The sequence below is a fragment of the Rhinichthys klamathensis genome, unplaced genomic scaffold (genome assembly GCF_029890125.1).
Source record: "Rhinichthys klamathensis goyatoka isolate OS25496 unplaced genomic scaffold, OSU_Roscu_1.1 h1tg000769l_1, whole genome shotgun sequence".
Classification (NCBI taxonomy): domain Eukaryota; kingdom Metazoa; phylum Chordata; class Actinopteri; order Cypriniformes; family Leuciscidae; genus Rhinichthys; species Rhinichthys klamathensis.
This window is the reverse complement of record NW_026607169.1, coordinates 87,501-107,500: the sequence shown is the minus strand read 5'-3', so window position 1 is coordinate 107,500 and position 20,000 is coordinate 87,501. Positions and strand designations below refer to the sequence as shown.

Below are 20,000 nucleotides of genomic sequence, written 5' to 3'. Positions count from 1 at the left end.
TTCGACCGAAAACAGGAAGTAAATACGGGTATGTGAGCTGGCTGAATAAACATCCTTTTTATTCTTATCTTTCACATTTACTGCAGTCAGATTCACTGTGTTCACTCACATGGCTGTGCACTTGTAATGACACATTAAGGTTGTTAAGAGGCTAAAAGCAGGTTTAAAACTTTTCCCGTTTAAGTCAACAGGGTGCAAATTTTAAAAAGAGGATAACACGGTGTAGGCAACACCGGTTTGTGTCGTTGTTCTCTGTACTGACAGCACTCCAAATTTACCAAAAATGAGCTCAATGTTAAAATTGACTGGAGTTTTCCTTTAACGTTTGAACAACGTTACCATGGGAGTAAACGGAGTTGTCAGAACGCTTAATAAAGTTTGACTTTATCTGACTGTTTTGTTGACATTTGTTGACATCTAGTGGATGCATAACGCAAACGCAGTCAAACGTTTGACTGCAGTATCTTATGCGCCTTATAATCCGGTGCGCCCTATATATGAAAAATGTTCTAAAATAGGTCATTCACTGAAGGTGCGCCTTATAATCCGGTGCGCCGTATAGTGCGGAAAATACGGTAGTTTGTAAATCTGCACTATTCTGGTTCACATCCTTAAGCACTTTACGGTTTAATACGGAGCGCGGACGCTCAGATCAGGTGAACATGCGGTCACGGGTTCTCGTGTGTGTGTGTGTGTGTGTTGTGCAAGCGTTCTCAGGAGTCAGACTTACGAATCGAGGCAGAGTGCGAGCGTTACGAGGCTCGATCTCCAGAGATTTGTTGAACAGATAATCGGCGAACTCCTTCTCCGTCATGTCCTCCATCGGGTTCAGGTTCTCAAAGAACTTCTGCAACATCAACAGAACAAAAAAAACGCCACGTTTACTTCAGTTCTGCAGAATTCATTCAAAAGTTGGGAATAATGAAGATTTTTTGTATGTCTTCTGCTCACCAAGACTGCATTTATTTGATCAAAAATACAGCGAATATTGTGAAATAGTTTTAAATTGTGAATATACAGTAAAGCGTAATTTATTCCTCTGATCAAAGCTGTATTTTCAGCATCATTACTCCAGTCTTCAGTGTCACATGATCCTTCAGAAATCACTCTAATATGAGGATCTGATGCTCAAGACACATTTATGATTATTATTATCAGTGTTGAAAACTGAAACTGTGATGCATTTTATTTTCCAGGATTCTTTGATGAACAAAGTCCAAAAGAACAGCATTTATTAAAAAAAAGAAAAGTTTTGTAACATTATAAATGTCTTGACTGTTACTTTTGAACAATTTAATGAATCCTTGCAGAATAAAAGTGTTAATTTCTTAATATACCCCAGACAATTTAAAGTTACATGTGTGTGTTATCTCCTTTTACATAGAGATGTTGGAAAGGGTAGTTTATACCTGTGATGTGTTTATGTGTCTGTCTCTGTTAAACCGAGAATGTTTTATTACAGTACTTTTAAAATATTAAATCTTTATATTATGTATTATCTCAGTCAGGACAGTGCAATACTCTGATATGGAGGTAATCATCTGTATTGTGTTTGTTTGCTGACTGTCCTTCGTTTACTGTACCTTCTCAAAATCTATTTATTGTGTTTAGTTTTGTTAGTTCTTCTTTTATGTTGACTTTTTTAAATGTTGACTGAAGTGTTGTGTCTCTGACCCGTATTTCGCTCTCCACACGTAGGCAGTACGGCTGGTTCTGGTACTGCTGGATTTCTCCGGTGATTTCCGCCACTTTCCGTCGTTTGCTGAAGTTGATCAGCTCTTTGCCGTGTCTCTTCAGGAAGTCCGGATTTCCTTCCTCAGTTTTTAGGATATTGGTTAAATAGATCCCTAAAGCGAGCAGATCACACACACATGTGCATCAAACACACAGTCTCATCAGAAACAGTGTCATGTGTGAACGAGGGAACCGCACGTACCGAAGAAGGGGACGCAGGGAGGGTTGATGGACCTGAGTTTAGCCAGATATTTCTTATAGTGATCTTCACTGAGTTCATGAGCTTCCTCCAGAGTCTTCTTCTGTCTGCTTGGGATTTGCTGAAACACAATCACATGCCGGATGATTTACATCATATTATGCCCAATTTAGACATTTGCAAAAGTCTTGATGTTGTTTTCAGGCTCTACTAGAACATTTGATTATTCTCCTCATATTCTCCATTGTTGCGGCTCCTCTCTACCCAGTCTGTCAGTAACGCTCTGTTTACTTCCTGTCTCTATGAAGCCCCTCCTTCTGAAAGCACACTGTCCTCTGATTGGTCGGCTGGAGCAGTGTGTTGTGATTGGTCGAGCGCTTCGAGTGTGTTTGTGAAATGCCCCGCCCCTTTCCATAACCGCTAGTTTAACACACTCCTAACTAACTCAACCAGGCCCCGCCCCTTTATTCTGCATATGAATTATTATAATGAGGAATATTGTGACGTGTTCGCTCCCGGAAGAAACTCAAGACTACAATGGAGGCGTTTCAGGAGTTCAACTATTTTTTTTATTTTTTTTTTACATTTTATTAAATACATTTTTAACGTATTTGTTTTTATAATTGTTTATAATTATATATTGTGTTTATCTATTTTGTTTCATCATTTATTATTTAATATTTTATTTACATTTCATGCATTTTTATTTCATATTTTGTTTTACTAATTTATTATTTGTATGTTTTTATTGACTTTTGATGCATTTAGCATTTTATTTGAAAAAGGCCATAATGTGACCGCGTTCAGCACAGAACGACAGTGTTTTCTTTTTTAAATATGACCCCTTTGTTAGCTTTCAAAAGCACAAATTAAGTTATTGTTGTTGTTTTTTGGCTTTGGACGTACAACAATCGCCAACTTGGATTCCAAGTGAGACATTTTATTCATTGCACACACATTGAAAACCTCCCAGTATGCTTTAATTGAAGAGGTCATGATGTACCTTGAGGATTCTGGGTAAAGTGGGCGGGTCTTTCTCTCTCTGTGCTTCAGGAATAACCTCTTATGGCTGCACACTTTGGAAGCCATTCTCATGCTCAAACATCACACACACAGTGTTGCGAGCGCGCTCACCTCGAAGGTGTGGTCGAGCCTGTAGACGGGCGAGGAGTTCATGGCGCTCACCACCTCCAGAACACCGTTGAAGTTGTTGAGCTCCTGAAACACTTGCAGGATCTCGATGATTCTCGAGATGACGGACACGCGCTCCTCAACGTTCTCTGTCTCTACGATACACCTGAGAGACGAGAAGCCGTTAGAAAAACACACTCCCTCACTCCCTCGCTCACTCACTCACTCACACACACTCACTCACGCTCGCTTGCTCACACACACACACACACACTCAGCCACTCACTCACACACACGCTCGCTCACTCACACTCACTCACACACACACACTCTCGCTCACTCACACGCACTCACGCTCACTCACTCTCACACACACACACACACACACACACACACACACACACACACACACACACACTAACTCACTCACAGACACTCACTCTCGCTCGCTCGGTCGCTCACACACACACACTCAGCCACTCACTCACACACACGCTCGCTCACTCACTCACTCACACACACACACACACTCTCGCTCACTCACACGCACTCACGCTCACTCACTCACACACACTCTCACGCTCGCTCGCTCGCTCACTCACACACACACACTCTCGCTCACTCACACGCACTCACGCTCGCTCACTCTCACACACACACACACACACACACACACACACACTAACTCACTCACAGACACTCACTCTCGCTCGGTCGCTCACACACACACACACACACACACACTCAGCCACTCACTCACACACACGCTCGCTCACTCACACTCGCTCACTCACACGCACTCACACTCGCTCACTCACACTCACTCACACACACACTCACTCACTCACTCACACACACGCTCGCTCACTCACACTCACTCACACACACACTCACTCACTCACTCACACGCACTCACGCTCGCTCACTCTCACACACACACACACACACACACTCTCGCTCACTCACACGCACTCACTCTCGCTCGGTCGCTCACACACACACACACACACACTCAGCCACTCACTCACACACACGCTCGCTCACTCACTCACTCACTCACTCACTCACACTCACTCACACACACACACACACTCTCGCTCACTCACACGCACTCACGCTCGCTCACTCTCACACACACACACACTAACTCACTCACAGACACTCACTCTCACACACACACACACTCTCACTCAACTCACAGACACACACACACTCACACACACTCACTCGCTCACTCACTCACACACACTCACGCTCGCTCACACACTCACTCTCGCTCACACACACACACACGCTCGCTAACTCACTCACAGACACTCACTCTCTCACACACACACACACACACACTAACTCACTCACAGACACCCACTCTCGCTCGGTCGCTCACACACACACACTCAGCCACTCACTCACACACACGCTCGCTCACTCACACTCACTCACACACACACACTCTCGCTCACTCACACGCACTCACGCTCGCTCACTCACACTCACTCACACACACACTCTCGCTCACTCACACGCACTCACGCTCGCTCACTCTCACACACACACACACACACACTCTCGCTCACTCACACGCACTCACTCTCGCTCGGTCGCTCACACACACACACACACACACTCAGCCACTCACTCACACACACGCTCGCTCACTCACTCACTCACTCACACTCACTCACACACACACACACTCTCGCTCACTCACACGCACTCACGCTCGCTCACTCTCACACACACACACACTAACTCACTCACAGACACTCACTCTCTCACACACACACACACACACACACTAACTCACTCACAGACACTCACTCTCACACACACACACACTCTCACTCAACTCACAGACACACACACACTCACACACACTCAGCCACTCGCTCACTCACTCACTCACTCACACACACTCACGCTCGCTCACACACTCACTCTCGCTCACACACACACACACGCTCGCTAACTCACTCACAGACACTCACTCTCTCACACACACACACACACACTAACTCACTCACAGACACCCACTCGTCTTAAGACCGGCGTGCATACTTGGACTTCCAAAAAATACTCTAAATGTTCCGATCCAATCTGACTTGTAATGCTGCCCGAATCATGCACTGTTCCTTCATTGGCCAGAGGAGAACTGGCCCCCCGACTGAGTCTGGTTTCTCCCAAGGTTTTTTTCTCCATTCTGTCACCTGATGGAGTTTTGGTTCCTTGCCACTGTTGCCTTGGCTTTTGGCTTGCTTAGTTGGGGACATTTAATATTCAATAATATTATTGATCTGCCTTACTTAAGGTGGACGTTGACGCAATTTCTTTTAGAAACAAACTTTGTTATATTGTTTTCATGTTATCACTGTGAAGCGCTTTGATACAATCTGTATTGTAAAAAGCGCTATATAAATAAAGGTGACTTGACTGACTTGACTCTCTCACACACACACACACACACACACACTCTCACTCAACTCACAGACACACACACACTCACACACACTCACTCCCTCGCTCACTCACTCACACACACTCACGCTCGCTCACACACTCACTCTCGCTCACACACACGCTCGCTAACTCACTCACTCACTCACACACACACACTCTCGCTCGCTCACACGCACTCACGCTCGCTCACACGCACTCACGCTCGCTCACACGCACTCACGCTCACTCACACACACTCACGCTCGCTCACACACTCACTCTCGCTCACACACACGCTCGCTAACTCACTCACTCACTCACACACACACACTCTCGCTCGCTCACACGCACTCACGCTCGCTCACACGCACTCACGCTCGCTCACACGCACTCACGCTCGCTCACACGCACTCACGCTCGCTCACACACACTCACGCTCGCTCACTCTCACACACACACACACACACACACACACTAACTCACTCACTCTCTCACACACACACACACACACTCTCACTCAACTCACAGACACACACACACACTCAGACACACACACACACTCACATAAACACACACAGACACTCAATCTCTCAGACACACACACACACACACACCGCTCTCACTCTCACATACACACACACACACACACACACACAAAACACAGACAATCTCACTCTCTCAGACACACTCACACACTCTCAGACACACACACTCACACACATACTAGGGGTTGAACAGACTAGTCGATTAGTCGACTAGTCGACCTTAATGAAAAACTGCGACGCTTTAAGCTTGACGTCGACTAGTCGCGTTGATCATGTGACACTATGATTGCGCTAATTTTGATACTAAAATGTTGCAGACGACAACAGATGAAGAGCCCAGAGGGTCATTGCAGCAAGAAAGCAGCATTGGTACATCAAGTGTGTGTAAATACTTTACTAACCTAACACTAGATATTGTTGAAAACGAAAGTAAAAGCATGACGCACACGTTCACTGTTTTACCGGAAATGAGAGTTCAGTATCTTTATTAAAATCATTAAAACATTTTTTTTTCATTTATTTATTTAAACATATTAATGATGTAGCTAATTTACCCGCAATTAATTGGAATATTATTTTGTATTACTTAGATCTGCGCATCACTAAGGCGCAGATGTGAATTTATAGCTTTTTTTTCCTTTTCTTTTCATCCTAAATGATGATGTAACTGCGGGCTGTTTACACCAGGGCACTTCATGTGTTTCTGTGATCTGATAGCTATCCGATCGTGAAGAGACCAGGTGTAAATGCCCTCCGAAACGCACTCGAGACGGATTTAAATCCGATCGCTCAAACCGCTTCAGGAGGAGGTCTGGGCCGCTTAACAGACGAAACTGGACAAGTGTAAATGCACCTGGTTGTTGAATTGGACAAAGAAAATTCCGCTTCTCCCAACAATGCTTAAAATAAACGTGTGAGAGCGTATTATAGCGATGTTCAAGCTATGGCAACACGCATCGCCTCAGATGAGCAGCTCGAGCCTCTATTCATCAAGCCAACGTGCAAACTATCGCATCAAAGTGAAAGTAAGTCGCAGACGCTTAACACACAATCATCTTCATTAAAAGTAAAGAAACAAAAATGATCTTACCAGTGCTGTCTCTCTTATTGCGGTCTTTGATTTTGAAATTAGCTGATGATCAATAAAATGAAGCTCATTGTTGTTGCTTTCGGTGACGTGAACTCTGTTAAATCTGCATAGCGCGTTGTTTGAAGATCGGATTTATATCTGTTTTGCGAAAACATATTTATGTAACCAGACCAGGTGTAGGCTAAATGGAATCGGTTTGATAAATCAGATCAGTAAAAACACATGAAGTGACCAGGTGTAAACGGCCCCATTATGAGCTGTCTGTCAGCATCTGTATAATTTTCTGTTAATTACTTGCAAATTGTGGCATGTTGCAAAGCAGTCCCATCTCTTGTGTTTTTATGAATGACGTCATCGACTAGTCGACGTTGACTCGACTTAGATGTCAAAACAGTCGACTTCAAAAAATCTGAAGTCGTTCAACCCCTAACACATACACACACACACACACTCTCTGAGTTAAACTCGAGGGAGTGTGTCGTACTTCTCGAACCACAGCGTGAGGTTGGTGGTGTGGCGGATCATTCTCAGCAGGTTCGGAGAGTTGATCTCTTTGTCTTCTCTCGTCCAAACGCTTCCCACCAGTTCTGACGGCTGCACCGCCCTACAGGTGAAAGGTCAGAGGTCACACACACACACTAATGCTTTTGTGCAAAACCACAAAAAAAAGAGCAGCAGTTCCACCTCAAAATCACGATCTAGAGACTTTACAACTCAAAAAAATTAATTACAGGTAATTGTTTTGTATATTAAAGTCCCTCTATGGTGTAAATCCAGCGTTTAATGTTGTTTATGTGTCTATGTGGTGTTTTTAATACGCTTTAAGACACACCATGTGTAAGTTCATAAGTCGACAGCATTGCTGAGTATTTCCTGCTTAAAACTGCAGTGAACCAAAGACAGTCTCAAAAACACGGTTTGAAATCGCTGGTGTTTCTGACGTCACAAACGACCTTGTAACCAATCAGATCAACGTGTGATCGTCAACCAGTGGATCTCTGAGCTGAGTGAGTGAGTGGAGGCGGGGCTCATCTGCATATTCATAGAACCGCGCATACTAAACGAGGCAAGGGTGTCGAGTTACACCCTTTTCAAGGAAAAAACTTTATGTCATTTGATGATCAAAGATGAGTTTTAAGGAATACAATTATAGATTACAGGGGGATTTTAAATATGCAAATTATGCATCATCTAATTAAATATGCACTAAACTGCATAAAATTCCAGCACAGAAATCTGAACATCGGATAAACCCAGATTCATAATTCTCTTTTGATTTTGTCGAGAAATTTTTTTCATTTTGTATTTCTCTTTTCATCATAAATCAGAAAATACTGTCAACAGACAGAAATAAATTTGTTTTTAAGATTTGAAAAGTCCTATAAATCAGGTGAATGATATATAAACAAACCCTCAGAACACAGATATGAATAAAACTGTAAAGTTTGGTGTGTATTTACTGTAATGAAGTCAGAATCTCCCAGAATGCCGCGCTGTTGTGTGTGTGTGTGTGTCGTTTGGTTCAGTGTTTTGGGAGACGGGTGCGCAGAACGGCTTCATGGGAAACGGAGCTGAGGTGGTGACCTTGGGTACGACACTCATTGCCTGTTCCCACAGAGGTGAAGGGAAGTGTGTGTGTGTGTGTGTGTGTGTGTGTGTCACACAGCTGGACTCTATTGTGTTAAACTGCCCCATTTTCTGTGCAGAGAGTTGCCAACGGAGCAGAAAATAAAAATACAAACAGGAAATCCAGCCTTTTCCCTTATAAAAAAACAAAACAAAACAAAATTAAAATACTGACCGAGAACAGAACTAGCAGAAATGGTCGTTTAAGGCTTGGGTTTGACACACGTTTAACACACAGGAAGATAACGATAACAATATAGTTTTAAAAATCGTTCTAAATATAAAAGAATAGCAGAGTTCACATCACAACTGTTACAAGAACGCCATCGAGGGAATCACTTTCAGAGGGACGTTTCTTTCCATATGTGTGATTATTGTGTATTTAAAACACGATCTGATCTGTGTGTGTGTGTGTGTGTGTGAGAGAGAGAGTGTATGTGTGATTGTGTCTGTGTGTGAGTGTATGTGTGAGTGAGTGTGTGTGAGTCTGTGTCTGAGAGTGTATGTGTGAGTGTGTGTGAATGTGTGTGTATGTGTGAGTGTGTGTGTTTGTGTGTGTGCGAGCGAGCGTTTGTGTGTTTGAGCTAGCGTTTGTGAGTGTGTGTGTGTGAGCGCTTGTGTGTGTGTGCGCGTGTGTGTGTGTGAGCTAGCGTTTGTGTGTGTGCGAGTGATTTGTGATTGTGTGTGAGTTAGCTTTTATGAGTGTGTGTGTGAGTGTGTGTGTGTGCGTTTGTGTGTGTGTGTATGTGTGTGTGCGTGCGAGCGTTTGTATGTGTGTGAGCTAGCGTTTGTGTGTGTGTGTGTGTGAGCGAGCGTTTGTGTGTGTATGTGTGTGTGAGCGAGCGTTTGTATGTGTGTGAGCTAGCGTTTGTGAGTGTGTGTGTGTGTGAGCGAGCGTTTGTTTGTGAGTGTGTGTGTGTGTGTGAGCGAGCGTTTGTTTGTGAGTGTGTGTGTGTGTGTGAGCGTTTGTGAGTGTGTGTGTGCGAGCGCTTGTATGTGTGTGAGCTAGCGTTTGTGAGTGTGTGTGAGCGAGCGTTTGTGAGTGTGTGTGTGTGAGCAAGCATTTGTGTGTGTGTGAGTGAGCGTTTGGGTGTGTGTGTGTGAGTGAATGAATGAAATCTGACCCGTTTCATTAATGTGACTGACAAAATGACTAACAAACATGCACCACATTCACTTCATTAGTTTGTTAATATTAAAACTGTGTGGCTGGAAAATTTTATGCAATTTAAATGAAATATTTCTGAGTGTGTGTTTGCCATCATATGGGCAGTATCATTCACCGTCTCCTGGCTGCTCACTTGTAAACAACATGATTCAGTCATATGATTGTAAGCGAGGGGTCACAGGTCAAAGGTCGTACCTGTAGAAGTCTGACTCCAGCAGTGTGAGCTGCCGGGCGATCTCGATGGGGTGAAGGGTCATGAGGTCGAACTGGTCCGTCTGTCCCGCTTTACACAGGTGCCACTCGATGGCCGGCGGCGAGCTCTCGAACGTGATGTTGTGACTCGGGCCGTTCGCCCGCGCCTGCCTCTTCCTCTGGATGATCTTCGTGATCGACTCCACCCACCTCCTCATGGCTTTACCTGTGCACAGGTGAGAGGAGGCGGAGCTAAGCGGAGTCCACACTGAGCGCTCACCTGTCAGCGCCGCCGACACGTTTTACTCCACTTATTTTAATATTTCTGTTTCGTTGTAAAGTCAGCTCAGCATTCAATGTGGACAGAACAATCATGGGAATTAAATATGAATTATGGTCAGAACATATCTGTAAGACTGTAAAACTGGTTGGAGAAACTGTCCTGACCACATGGTCTATTGAAACAAAGGAACTTGCTGAAAATTAAAATTCGACCTCCCCCTCACGCAGTCTCACCTGATTTACATTTCATTCTCTCACCCAGTAACAGCTAAAACTCACATAAGAATATATATATGGTTTAATGTGAATGATTATTGTGTTTAGTATCATTTTAAATGTCCCAGAGTGAGTGGTTCAGATGTCTCATTCCAAAAGAGTAAAACAAAAGGTAATAAGGTTTTTTAGAAGTTTAGAGAAACTGGCACAAAGGAAGATGTCTTCCTCCTCTTCCCAAGAGGTGTAACCTCTGGATGCAAATTACCATTGTAAAGAAGTTCTGGCTATTTATTTGAATGCAGCAAGGGATCGTGGCTCTTTCTGTATTTCAGATAGCCCGTGAGGTAGCTCATGTAGTTCTTAAATGTTGGGTTTGCATCTATTTCTCTTATACTAAAGCATTGGATGTTCTGTATTGATGATCTTTGAACTGATTATGAAATTGGCATAATACGTTTACCTGACATAATACATTGTTATATTTGATTATTCTAACAGACTTTGACTTCATTTCCATTGGAGTTAAAAGGAATAGTCAAACATTAACGTACACTCACCTAAAGGATTATTAAGAACACCTGTTCAATTTCTCATTAATGCAATTATCTAATCAACCAATCACATGGCAGTTGCTTCAATGCATTTAGGGGTGTGGTCCTGGTCAAGACAATCTCCTGAACTCCAAACTGAATGTCAGAATGGGAAAGAAAGGTGATTTAAGCCATTTTGAGCGTGGCATGGTTGTTGGTGCCAGACGGGCCGGTCTGAGTATTTCACAATCTGCTCAGTTACTGGGATTTTCACGCACAACCATTTCTAGGGTTTACAAAGAATGGTGTGAAAAGGGAAAAACATCCAGTATGCGGCAGTCCTGTGGGCGAAAATGCCTTGTTGATGCTAGAGGTCAGAGGAGAATGGGCCGACTGATTCAAGCTGATAGAAGAGCAACTTTGACTGAAATAACCACTCGTTACAACCGAGGTATGCAGCAAAGCATTTGTGAAGCCACAACACGCACAACCTTGAGGCGGATGGGCTACAACAGCAGAAGACCCCACCGGGTACCACTCATCTCCACTACAAATAGGAAAAAGAGGCTACAATTTGCAAGAGCTCACCAAAATTGGACAGTTGAAGACTGGAAAAATGTTGCCTGGTCTGATGAGTCTCGATTTCTGCTGAGACATTCAGATGGTAGAGTCAGAATTTGGCGTAAACAGAATGAGAACATGGAACCATCATGCCTTGTTACCACTGTGCAGGCTGGTGGTGGTGGTGTAATGGTGTGGGGGATGTTTTCCTGGCACACTTTAGGCCCCTTAGTGCCAATTGGGCATCGTTTAAATGCCACGGCCTACCTGAGCATTGTTTCTGACCATGTCCATGCCTTTATGGCCACCATGTACCCATCCTCTGATGGCTACTTCCACCATGTCACAAAGCTCGAATCATTTCAAATTGGTTTCTTGAACATGACAATGAGTTCACTGTACTAAAATGGCCCCCACAGTCACCAGATCTCAACCCAATAGAGCATCTTTGGGATGTGGTGGAATGGGAGCTTCGTGCCCTGGATGTGCATCCCACAAATCTCCATCAACTGCAAGATGCTATCCTATCAATATGGGCCAACATTTCTAAAGAATGCTTTCAGCACCTTGTTGAATCAATGCCACGAAGGAATTAAGGCAGTTCTGAAGGCGAAAGGGGGTCAAACACAGTATTAGTATGGTGTTCCTAAAAATCCTTTAGGTGAGTGTATATTTAATGATGCACAGATATCATTGAAAAACCTTTTTCATTTTATGGAGTCAGATAAAACGAGTTAATACATAAGATAAAATGTATTTTATTTAATTTAAAAATCCCTTTGCCTTTGCCATGGGAAGAGACGGAACAAGCGTTGAGACCTTCACCGCTAATTTGAATGCTGCCATTGGATTAAATTAGACGGACTTACATATTCATACATTTTCTATGAAATTCATTTAATTTTTCACCAAATTCCATGTTTTCGGTTTTCATTTTTTTGGATTCCGTTTTAATTGAATCTTAGAGAAATCAAATCGATTGAAGTAATAAAAATTGTTATAAAAAATGTGATTTATTAACATTTTAACAATAATAGTTCCCTAAGAAATGTGTTTTATGTTTCTCATTCTGAGTATTATTTTTTTCTGGGTTCCGTTTTAATAAAAATTTTAATAATCAACAAGGATATCAAATCAATTGAAGTAATAAAACTTGTGTGATGGAGCTGAAGGCTCGTGTGTGTGTGATGATGGAGCTGAAGGCTCGTGTGTGTGTGATGATGGAGCTGAAGGCTCGTGTGTGTGATGATGGAGCTGAAGGCTCGTGTGTGTGATGATGGAGCTGAAGGCTCGTGTGTGTGATGATGGAGCTGAAGGCTCGTGTGTGTGATGATGGAGCTGAAGGCTCGTGTGTGTGATGATGGAGCTGAAGGCTCGTGTGTGTGATGATGGATCTAAATCGACTGCAGGCGGTAGATCCTTTTCCTATTTAGCACCAAAACTTTGGAACAGTCTTCCTACCATTGTCCGGGAAGCAAACACACTCTGTCAGTTCAAAGCTAGACTAAAAACACATCTCTTTGACCTAGCATACACATAATACATTATAGACTTCTATAAATTCAATGTTAGGCTGCATAGATTAGGTCAGCCGGAACTGGGAACACTTCCCTTAAATCTTGATGTACTCGCTACATCATAAGAAGAATGGCATCTACGCTAATATTAGTGTCTTTGTTTATCCCGAGGTTTTCCCGCAGCCTGCCGGATCCAGGCCGTGTCCAGATCTGACGAAGGAGATTCGCCTGGACCCGATGACAATGCAGTGCTGAAGTATCCACTATCCTCTCCCTATGGAGGATCCCTTTCCCACTCTACAGATAAAGCGCTGTGAATTCCGGCTCGCGTACCCCGAAGTGATAAAATAAAACAAAATTCTGTATCAAAATTTATAGGCAAGAAAGTAGTTTGTTTAGGCTGGGTTGTATGAATTACAAACCTGCGCACATATTTTAAAAAGCACATAACTATAGAATTCTGAATGAGCATGTGAACGCCGTCAGCGTTAATCACAGGTTCGCGTTTAAAGTCTGATCATTTCGACGGAGGTGAATCAATCAAAGTTAACTTTAGCTGGAAGTAACATTATTCAAGAACCGCTATAACGCCAAAACAATCTGTTACCTTAAATTATATGTTTATCTCTGTAAAGCTGCTTTGAAACAATTCATTGTTAAAAGCGCTATATAAATGAAGATGACTTGACATGATGGAGCTGAAGGCTCGTGTGTGTGATGATGGAGCTGAAGGCTCGTGTGTGTGTGATGATGGAGCTGAAGGCTCGTGTGTGTGATGATGGAGCTGAAGGCTCGTGTGTGTGATGATGGAGCTGAAGGCTCGTGTGTGTGATGATGGAGCTGAAGGCTCGTGTGTATGTGATGATGGAGCTGAAGGCTCGTGTGTGTGATGATGGAGCTGAAGGCTCGTGTGTGTGTGATGATGGAGCTGAAGACTCGTGTGTGTGATGGAGCTGAAGACTCGTGTGTGTGATGATGGAGCTGAAGGCTCGTGTGTGTGTTGATGGAGCTGAAGGCTCGTGTGTGTGTGATGATGGAGCTGAAGACTCGTGTGTGTGTTGATGGAGCTGAAGGCTCGTGTGTGTGTTGATGGAGCTGAAGGCTCGTGTGTGTGTGATGATGGAGCTGAAGGCTCGTGTGTGTGTTGATGGAGCTGAAGGCTCGTGTGTGTGTGATGATGGAGCTGAAGGCTCGTGTGTGTGTGATGATGGAGCTGAAGGCTCGTGTGTGTGATGATGGAGCTGAAGACTCGTGTGTGTGTTGATGGAGCTGAAGACTCGTGTGTGTGTTGATGGAGCTGAAGGCTCGTGTGTGTGTGATGATGGAGCTGAAGGCTCGTGTGTGTGTTGATGGAGCTGAAGGCTCGTGTGTGTGTGATGATGGAGCTGAAGACTCGTGTGTGTGATGATGGAGCTGAAGACTCGTGTGTGTGATGATGGAGCTGAAGGCTCGTGTGTGTGTAATGATGGAGCTGAAGGCTCGTGTGTGTGATGATGGAGCTGAAGGCTCGTGTGTGTGATGATGGAGCTGAAGGCTCGTGTGTGTGATGATGGAGCTGAAGGCTCGTGTGTGTGATGATGGAGCTGAAGACTCGTGTGTGTGATGATGGAGCTGAAGACTCGTGTGTGTGATGATGGAGCTGAAGACTTGTGTGTGTGTTGATGGAGCTGAAGACTCGTGTGTGTGATGGAGCTGAAGGCTCGTGTGTGTGATGATGGAGCTGAAGGCTCGTGTGTGTGATGATGGAGCTGAAGACTCGTGTGTGTGATGATGGAGCTGAAGACTCGTGTGTGTGATGATGGAGCTGAAGACTCGTGTGTGTGATGATGGAGCTGAAGGCTCGTGTGTGTGTAATGATGGAGCTGAAGGCTCGTGTGTGTGATGATGGAGCTGAAGGCTCGTGTGTGTGATGATGGAGCTGAAGGCTCGTGTGTGTGTAATGATGGAGCTGAAGGCTCGTGTGTGTGATGATGGAGCTGAAGGCTCGTGTGTGTGATGATGGAGCTGAAGGCTCGTGTGTGTGATGATGGAGCTGAAGACTCGTGTGTGTGATGATGGAGCTGAAGACTCGTGTGTGTGATGATGGAGCTGAAGACTTGTGTGTGTGTTGATGGAGCTGAAGACTCGTGTGTGTGATGGAGCTGAAGGCTCGTGTGTGTGATGATGGAGCTGAAGGCTCGTGTGTGTGATGATGGAGCTGAAGGCTCGTGTGTGTGATGATGGAGCTGAAGGCTCGTGTGTGTGATGATGGAGCTGAAGACTCGTGTGTGTGATGATGGAGCTGAAGACTCGTGTGTGTGATGATGGAGCTGAAGGCTCGTGTGTGTGTAATGATGGAGCTGAAGGCTCGTGTGTGTGATGATGGAGCTGAAGGCTCGTGTGTGTGATGATGGAGCTGAAGGCTCGTGTGTGTGATGATGGAGCTGAAGGCTCGTGTGTGTGATGATGGAGCTGAAGACTCGTGTGTGTGATGATGGAGCTGAAGACTCGTGTGTGTGATGATGGAGCTGAAGACTTGTGTGTGTGTTGATGGAGCTGAAGACTCGTGTGTGTGATGGAGCTGAAGGCTCGTGTGTGTGATGATGGAGCTGAAGGCTCGTGTGTGTGATGATGGAGCTGAAGGCTCGTGTGTGTGATGATGGAGCTGAAGGCTCGTGTGTGTGATGATGGAGCTGAAGACTCGTGTGTGTGATGATGGAGCTGAAGGCTCGTGTGTGTGATGATGGAGCTGAAGACTTGTGTGTGTGTTGATGGAGCTGAAGGCTCGTGTGTGTGATGATGGAGCTGAAGACTTGTGTGTGTGTTGATGGAGCTGAAGGCTCGTGTGTGTGATGATGGAGCTGAAGACTCGTGTGTGTTGATGGAGCTGAAGGCTCGTGTGTGTGATGATGGAGCTGAAGACTTGTGTGTGTGTTGATGGAGCTGAAGGCTCGTGTGTGTGATGATGGAGCTGAAGACTCGTGTGTGTGATGATGGAGCTGAAGACTTGTGTGTGTGTTGATGGAGCTGAAGGCTCGTGTGTGTGATGATGGAGCTGAAGACTTGTGTGTGTGTTGATGGAGCTGAAGGCTCGTGTGTGTGATGATGGAGCTGAAGACTCGTGTGTGTTGATGGAGCTGAAGGCTCGTGTGTGTGATGATGGAGCTGAAGGCTCGTGTGTGTGATGATGGAGCTGAAGGCTCGTGTGTGTGTGATGATGGAGCTGAAGGCTCTTGTGTGTGTTGATGGAGCTGAAGACTTGTGTGTGTGTTGATGGAGCTGAAGCCTCGTGTGTGTGTGATGATGGAGCTGAAGGCTCGTGTGTGTGATGATGGAGCTGAAGGCTCGTGTGTGTGATGATGGAGCTGAAGGCTCGTGTGTGTGTGATGATGGAGCTGAAGGCTCTTGTGTGTGATGATGGAGCTGAAGACTTGTGTGTGTGTTGATGGAGCTGAAGGCTCGTGTGTGTGATGATGGAGCTGAAGACTCGTGTGTGTGATGATGGAGCTGAAGGCTCGTGTGTGTGATGATGGAGCTGAAGGCTCGTGTGTGTGTGATGATGGAGCTGAAGGCTCGTGTGTGTGATGATGGAGCTGAAGGCTCGTGTGTGTGTGATGATGGAGCTGAAGACTCGTGTGTGTGATGGAGCTGAAGACTCGTGTGTGTGATGATGGAGCTGAAGGCTCGTGTGTGTGTTGATGGAGCTGAAGGCTCGTGTGTGTGTGATGATGGAGCTGAAGACTCGTGTGTGTGTTGATGGAGCTGAAGGCTCGTGTGTGTGTTGATGGAGCTGAAGGCTCGTGTGTGTGTGATGATGGAGCTGAAGGCTCGTGTGTGTGTTGATGGAGCTGAAGGCTCGTGTGTGTGTGATGATGGAGCTGAAGGCTCGTGTGTGTGTTGATGGAGCTGAAGGCTCGTGTGTGTGTGATGATGGAGCTGAAGGCTCGTGTGTGTGATGATGGAGCTGAAGACTCGTGTGTGTGTTGATGGAGCTGAAGACTCGTGTGTGTGTTGATGGAGCTGAAGGCTCGTGTGTGTGTGATGATGGAGCTGAAGGCTCGTGTGTGTGTTGATGGAGCTGAAGGCTCGTGTGTGTGTGATGATGGAGCTGAAGACTCGTGTGTGTGATGATGGAGCTGAAGGCTCGTGTGTGTGTTGATGGAGCTGAAGACTCGTGTGTGTGATGATGGAGCTGAAGACTCGTGTGTGTGATGATGGAGCTGAAGACTCGTGTGTGTGTGATGATGGAGCTGAAGACTCGTGTGTGTGATGATGGAGCTGAAGGCTCGTGTGTGTGTTGATGGAGCTGAAGACTCGTGTGTGTGTGATGATGGAGCTGAAGACTCGTGTGTGTGATGATGGAGCTGAAGACTCGTGTGTGTGTGATGATGGAGCTGAAGACTCGTGTGTGTGATGATGGAGCTGAAGGCTCGTGTGTGTGATGATGGAGCTGAAGACTCGTGTGTGTGTGATGATGGAGCTGAAGACTCGTGTGTGTGATGATGGAGCTGAAGGCTCGTGTGTGTGTTGATGGAGCTGAAGACTCGTGTGTGTGTGATGATGGAGCTGAAGGCTCGTGTGTGTGATGATGGAGCTGAAGACTCGTGTGTGTGTGATGATGGAGCTGAAGACTCGTGTGTGTGATGATGGAGCTGAAGGCTCGTGTGTGTGTTGATGGAGCTGAAGACTCGTGTGTGTGATGATGGAGCTGAAGGCTCGTGTGTGTGTGATGATGGAGCTGAAGGCTCGTGTGTGTGATGATGGAGCTGAAGGCTCGTGTGTGTGTTGATGGAGCTGAAGACTCGTGTGTGTGATGATGGAGCTGAAGACTCGTGTGTGTGATGATGGAGCTGAAGACTCGTGTGTGTGATGATGGAGCTGAAGGCTCGTGTGTGTGTGATGATGGAGCTGAAGGCTCGTGTGTGTGATGATGGAGCTGAAGGCTCGTGTGTGTGATGATGGAGCTGAAGGCTCGTGTGTGTGATGATGGAGCTGAAGGCTCGTGTGTGTGATGATGGAGCTGAAGACTCGTGTGTGTGATGATGGAGCTGAAGACTCGTGTGTGTGATGATGGAGCTGAAGACTTGTGTGTGTGTTGATGGAGCTGAAGACTCGTGTGTGTGATGGAGCTGAAGGCTCGTGTGTGTGATGATGGAGCTGAAGGCTCGTGTGTGTGATGATGGAGCTGAAGGCTCGTGTGTGTGATGATGGAGCTGAAGGCTCGTGTGTGTGATGATGGAGCTGAAGACTCGTGTGTGTGATGATGGAGCTGAAGGCTCGTGTGTGTGATGATGGAGCTGAAGACTTGTGTGTGTGTTGATGGAGCTGAAGGCTCGTGTGTGTGATGATGGAGCTGAAGACTTGTGTGTGTGTTGATGGAGCTGAAGGCTCGTGTGTGTGATGATGGAGCTGAAGACTCGTGTGTGTTGATGGAGCTGAAGGCTCGTGTGTGTGATGATGGAGCTGAAGACTTGTGTGTGTGTTGATGGAGCTGAAGGCTCGTGTGTGTGATGATGGAGCTGAAGACTCGTGTGTGTGATGATGGAGCTGAAGACTTGTGTGTGTGTTGATGGAGCTGAAGGCTCGTGTGTGTGATGATGGAGCTGAAGACTTGTGTGTGTGTTGATGGAGCTGAAGGCTCGTGTGTGTGATGATGGAGCTGAAGACTCGTGTGTGTTGATGGAGCTGAAGGCTCGTGTGTGTGATGATGGAGCTGAAGGCTCGTGTGTGTGATGATGGAGCTGAAGGCTCGTGTGTGTGTGATGATGGAGCTGAAGGCTCGTGTGTGTGTTGATGGAGCTGAAGACTTGTGTGTGTGTTGATGGAGCTGAAGGCTCGTGTGTGTGATGATGGAGCTGAAGACTTGTGTGTGTGTTGATGGAGCTGAAGGCTCGTGTGTGTGATGATGGAGCTGAAGGCTCGTGTGTGTGTGATGATGGAGCTGAAGGCTCGTGTGTGTGTGATGATGGAGCTGAAGACTTGTGTGTGTGTTGATGGAGCTGAAGACTCGTGTGTGTGATGGAGCTGAAGGCTCGTGTGTGTGATGATGGAGCTGAAGACTCGTGTGTGTGATGGAGCTGAAGACTCGTGTGTGTGATGATGGAGCTGAAGGCTCGTGTGTGTGTGTGATGATGGAGCTGAAGGCTCGTGTGTGTGATGATGGAGCTGAAGGCTCGTGTGTGTGATGATGGAGCTGAAGGCTCGTGTGTGTGTGATGATGGAGCTGAAGGCTCGTGTGTGTGTGATGATGGAGCTGAAGGCTCTTGTGTGTGATGATGGAGCTGAAGGCTCTTGTGTGTGTGATGATGGAGCTGAAGGCTCGTGTGTGTGTGTTGATGGAGCTGAAGACTTGTGTGTGTGATGATGGAGCTGAAGACTCGTGTGTGTGATGATGGAGCTGAAGGCTCGTGTGTGTGTGTTGATGGAGCTGAAGACTTGTGTGTGTGATGATGGAGCTGAAGACTCGTGTGTGTGATGATGGAGCTGAAGGCTCGTGTGTGTGTGTTGATGGAGCTGAAGACTTGTGTGTGTGATGATGGAGCTGAAGACTCGTGTGTGTGATGATGGAGCTGAAGGCTCGTGTGTGTGTGATGATGGAGCTGAAGGCTCGTGTGTGTGTGATGATGGAGCTGAAGGCTCGTGTGTGTGTGATGATGGAGCTGAAGGCTCGTGTGTGTGTGATGATGGAGCTGAAGGCTCGTGTGTGTGTGATGATGGAGCTGAAGGCTCTTGTGTGTGATGATGGAGCTGAAGGCTCTTGTGTGTGATGATGGAGCTGAAGACTCGTGTGTGTG

The 20,000-nt window shown here is 45.8% G+C and overlaps 1 protein-coding gene across 2 annotated transcripts in view; it reads right to left on the bottom strand.

The window, feature by feature from the left end:
• Positions 1-20,000, bottom strand: part of sos1 (son of sevenless homolog 1 (Drosophila)) — a 77,529-nt gene that overhangs the window by 6,904 nt on the left and 50,625 nt on the right. For both annotated transcript variants that reach the window (XM_056243011.1, XM_056243012.1), the window contains exons 15-20: positions 10,125-10,347; positions 7,620-7,739; positions 3,068-3,230; positions 1,937-2,054; positions 1,675-1,847; positions 731-847 (exon numbers count right to left, since the gene is read on the bottom strand). In XM_056243011.1, coding sequence (XP_056098986.1) covers positions 731-847; positions 1,675-1,847; positions 1,937-2,054; positions 3,068-3,230; positions 7,620-7,739; positions 10,125-10,347 — 914 coding nt within the window. The remainder of the gene's footprint in view (positions 1-730; positions 848-1,674; positions 1,848-1,936; positions 2,055-3,067; positions 3,231-7,619; positions 7,740-10,124; positions 10,348-20,000) is intronic.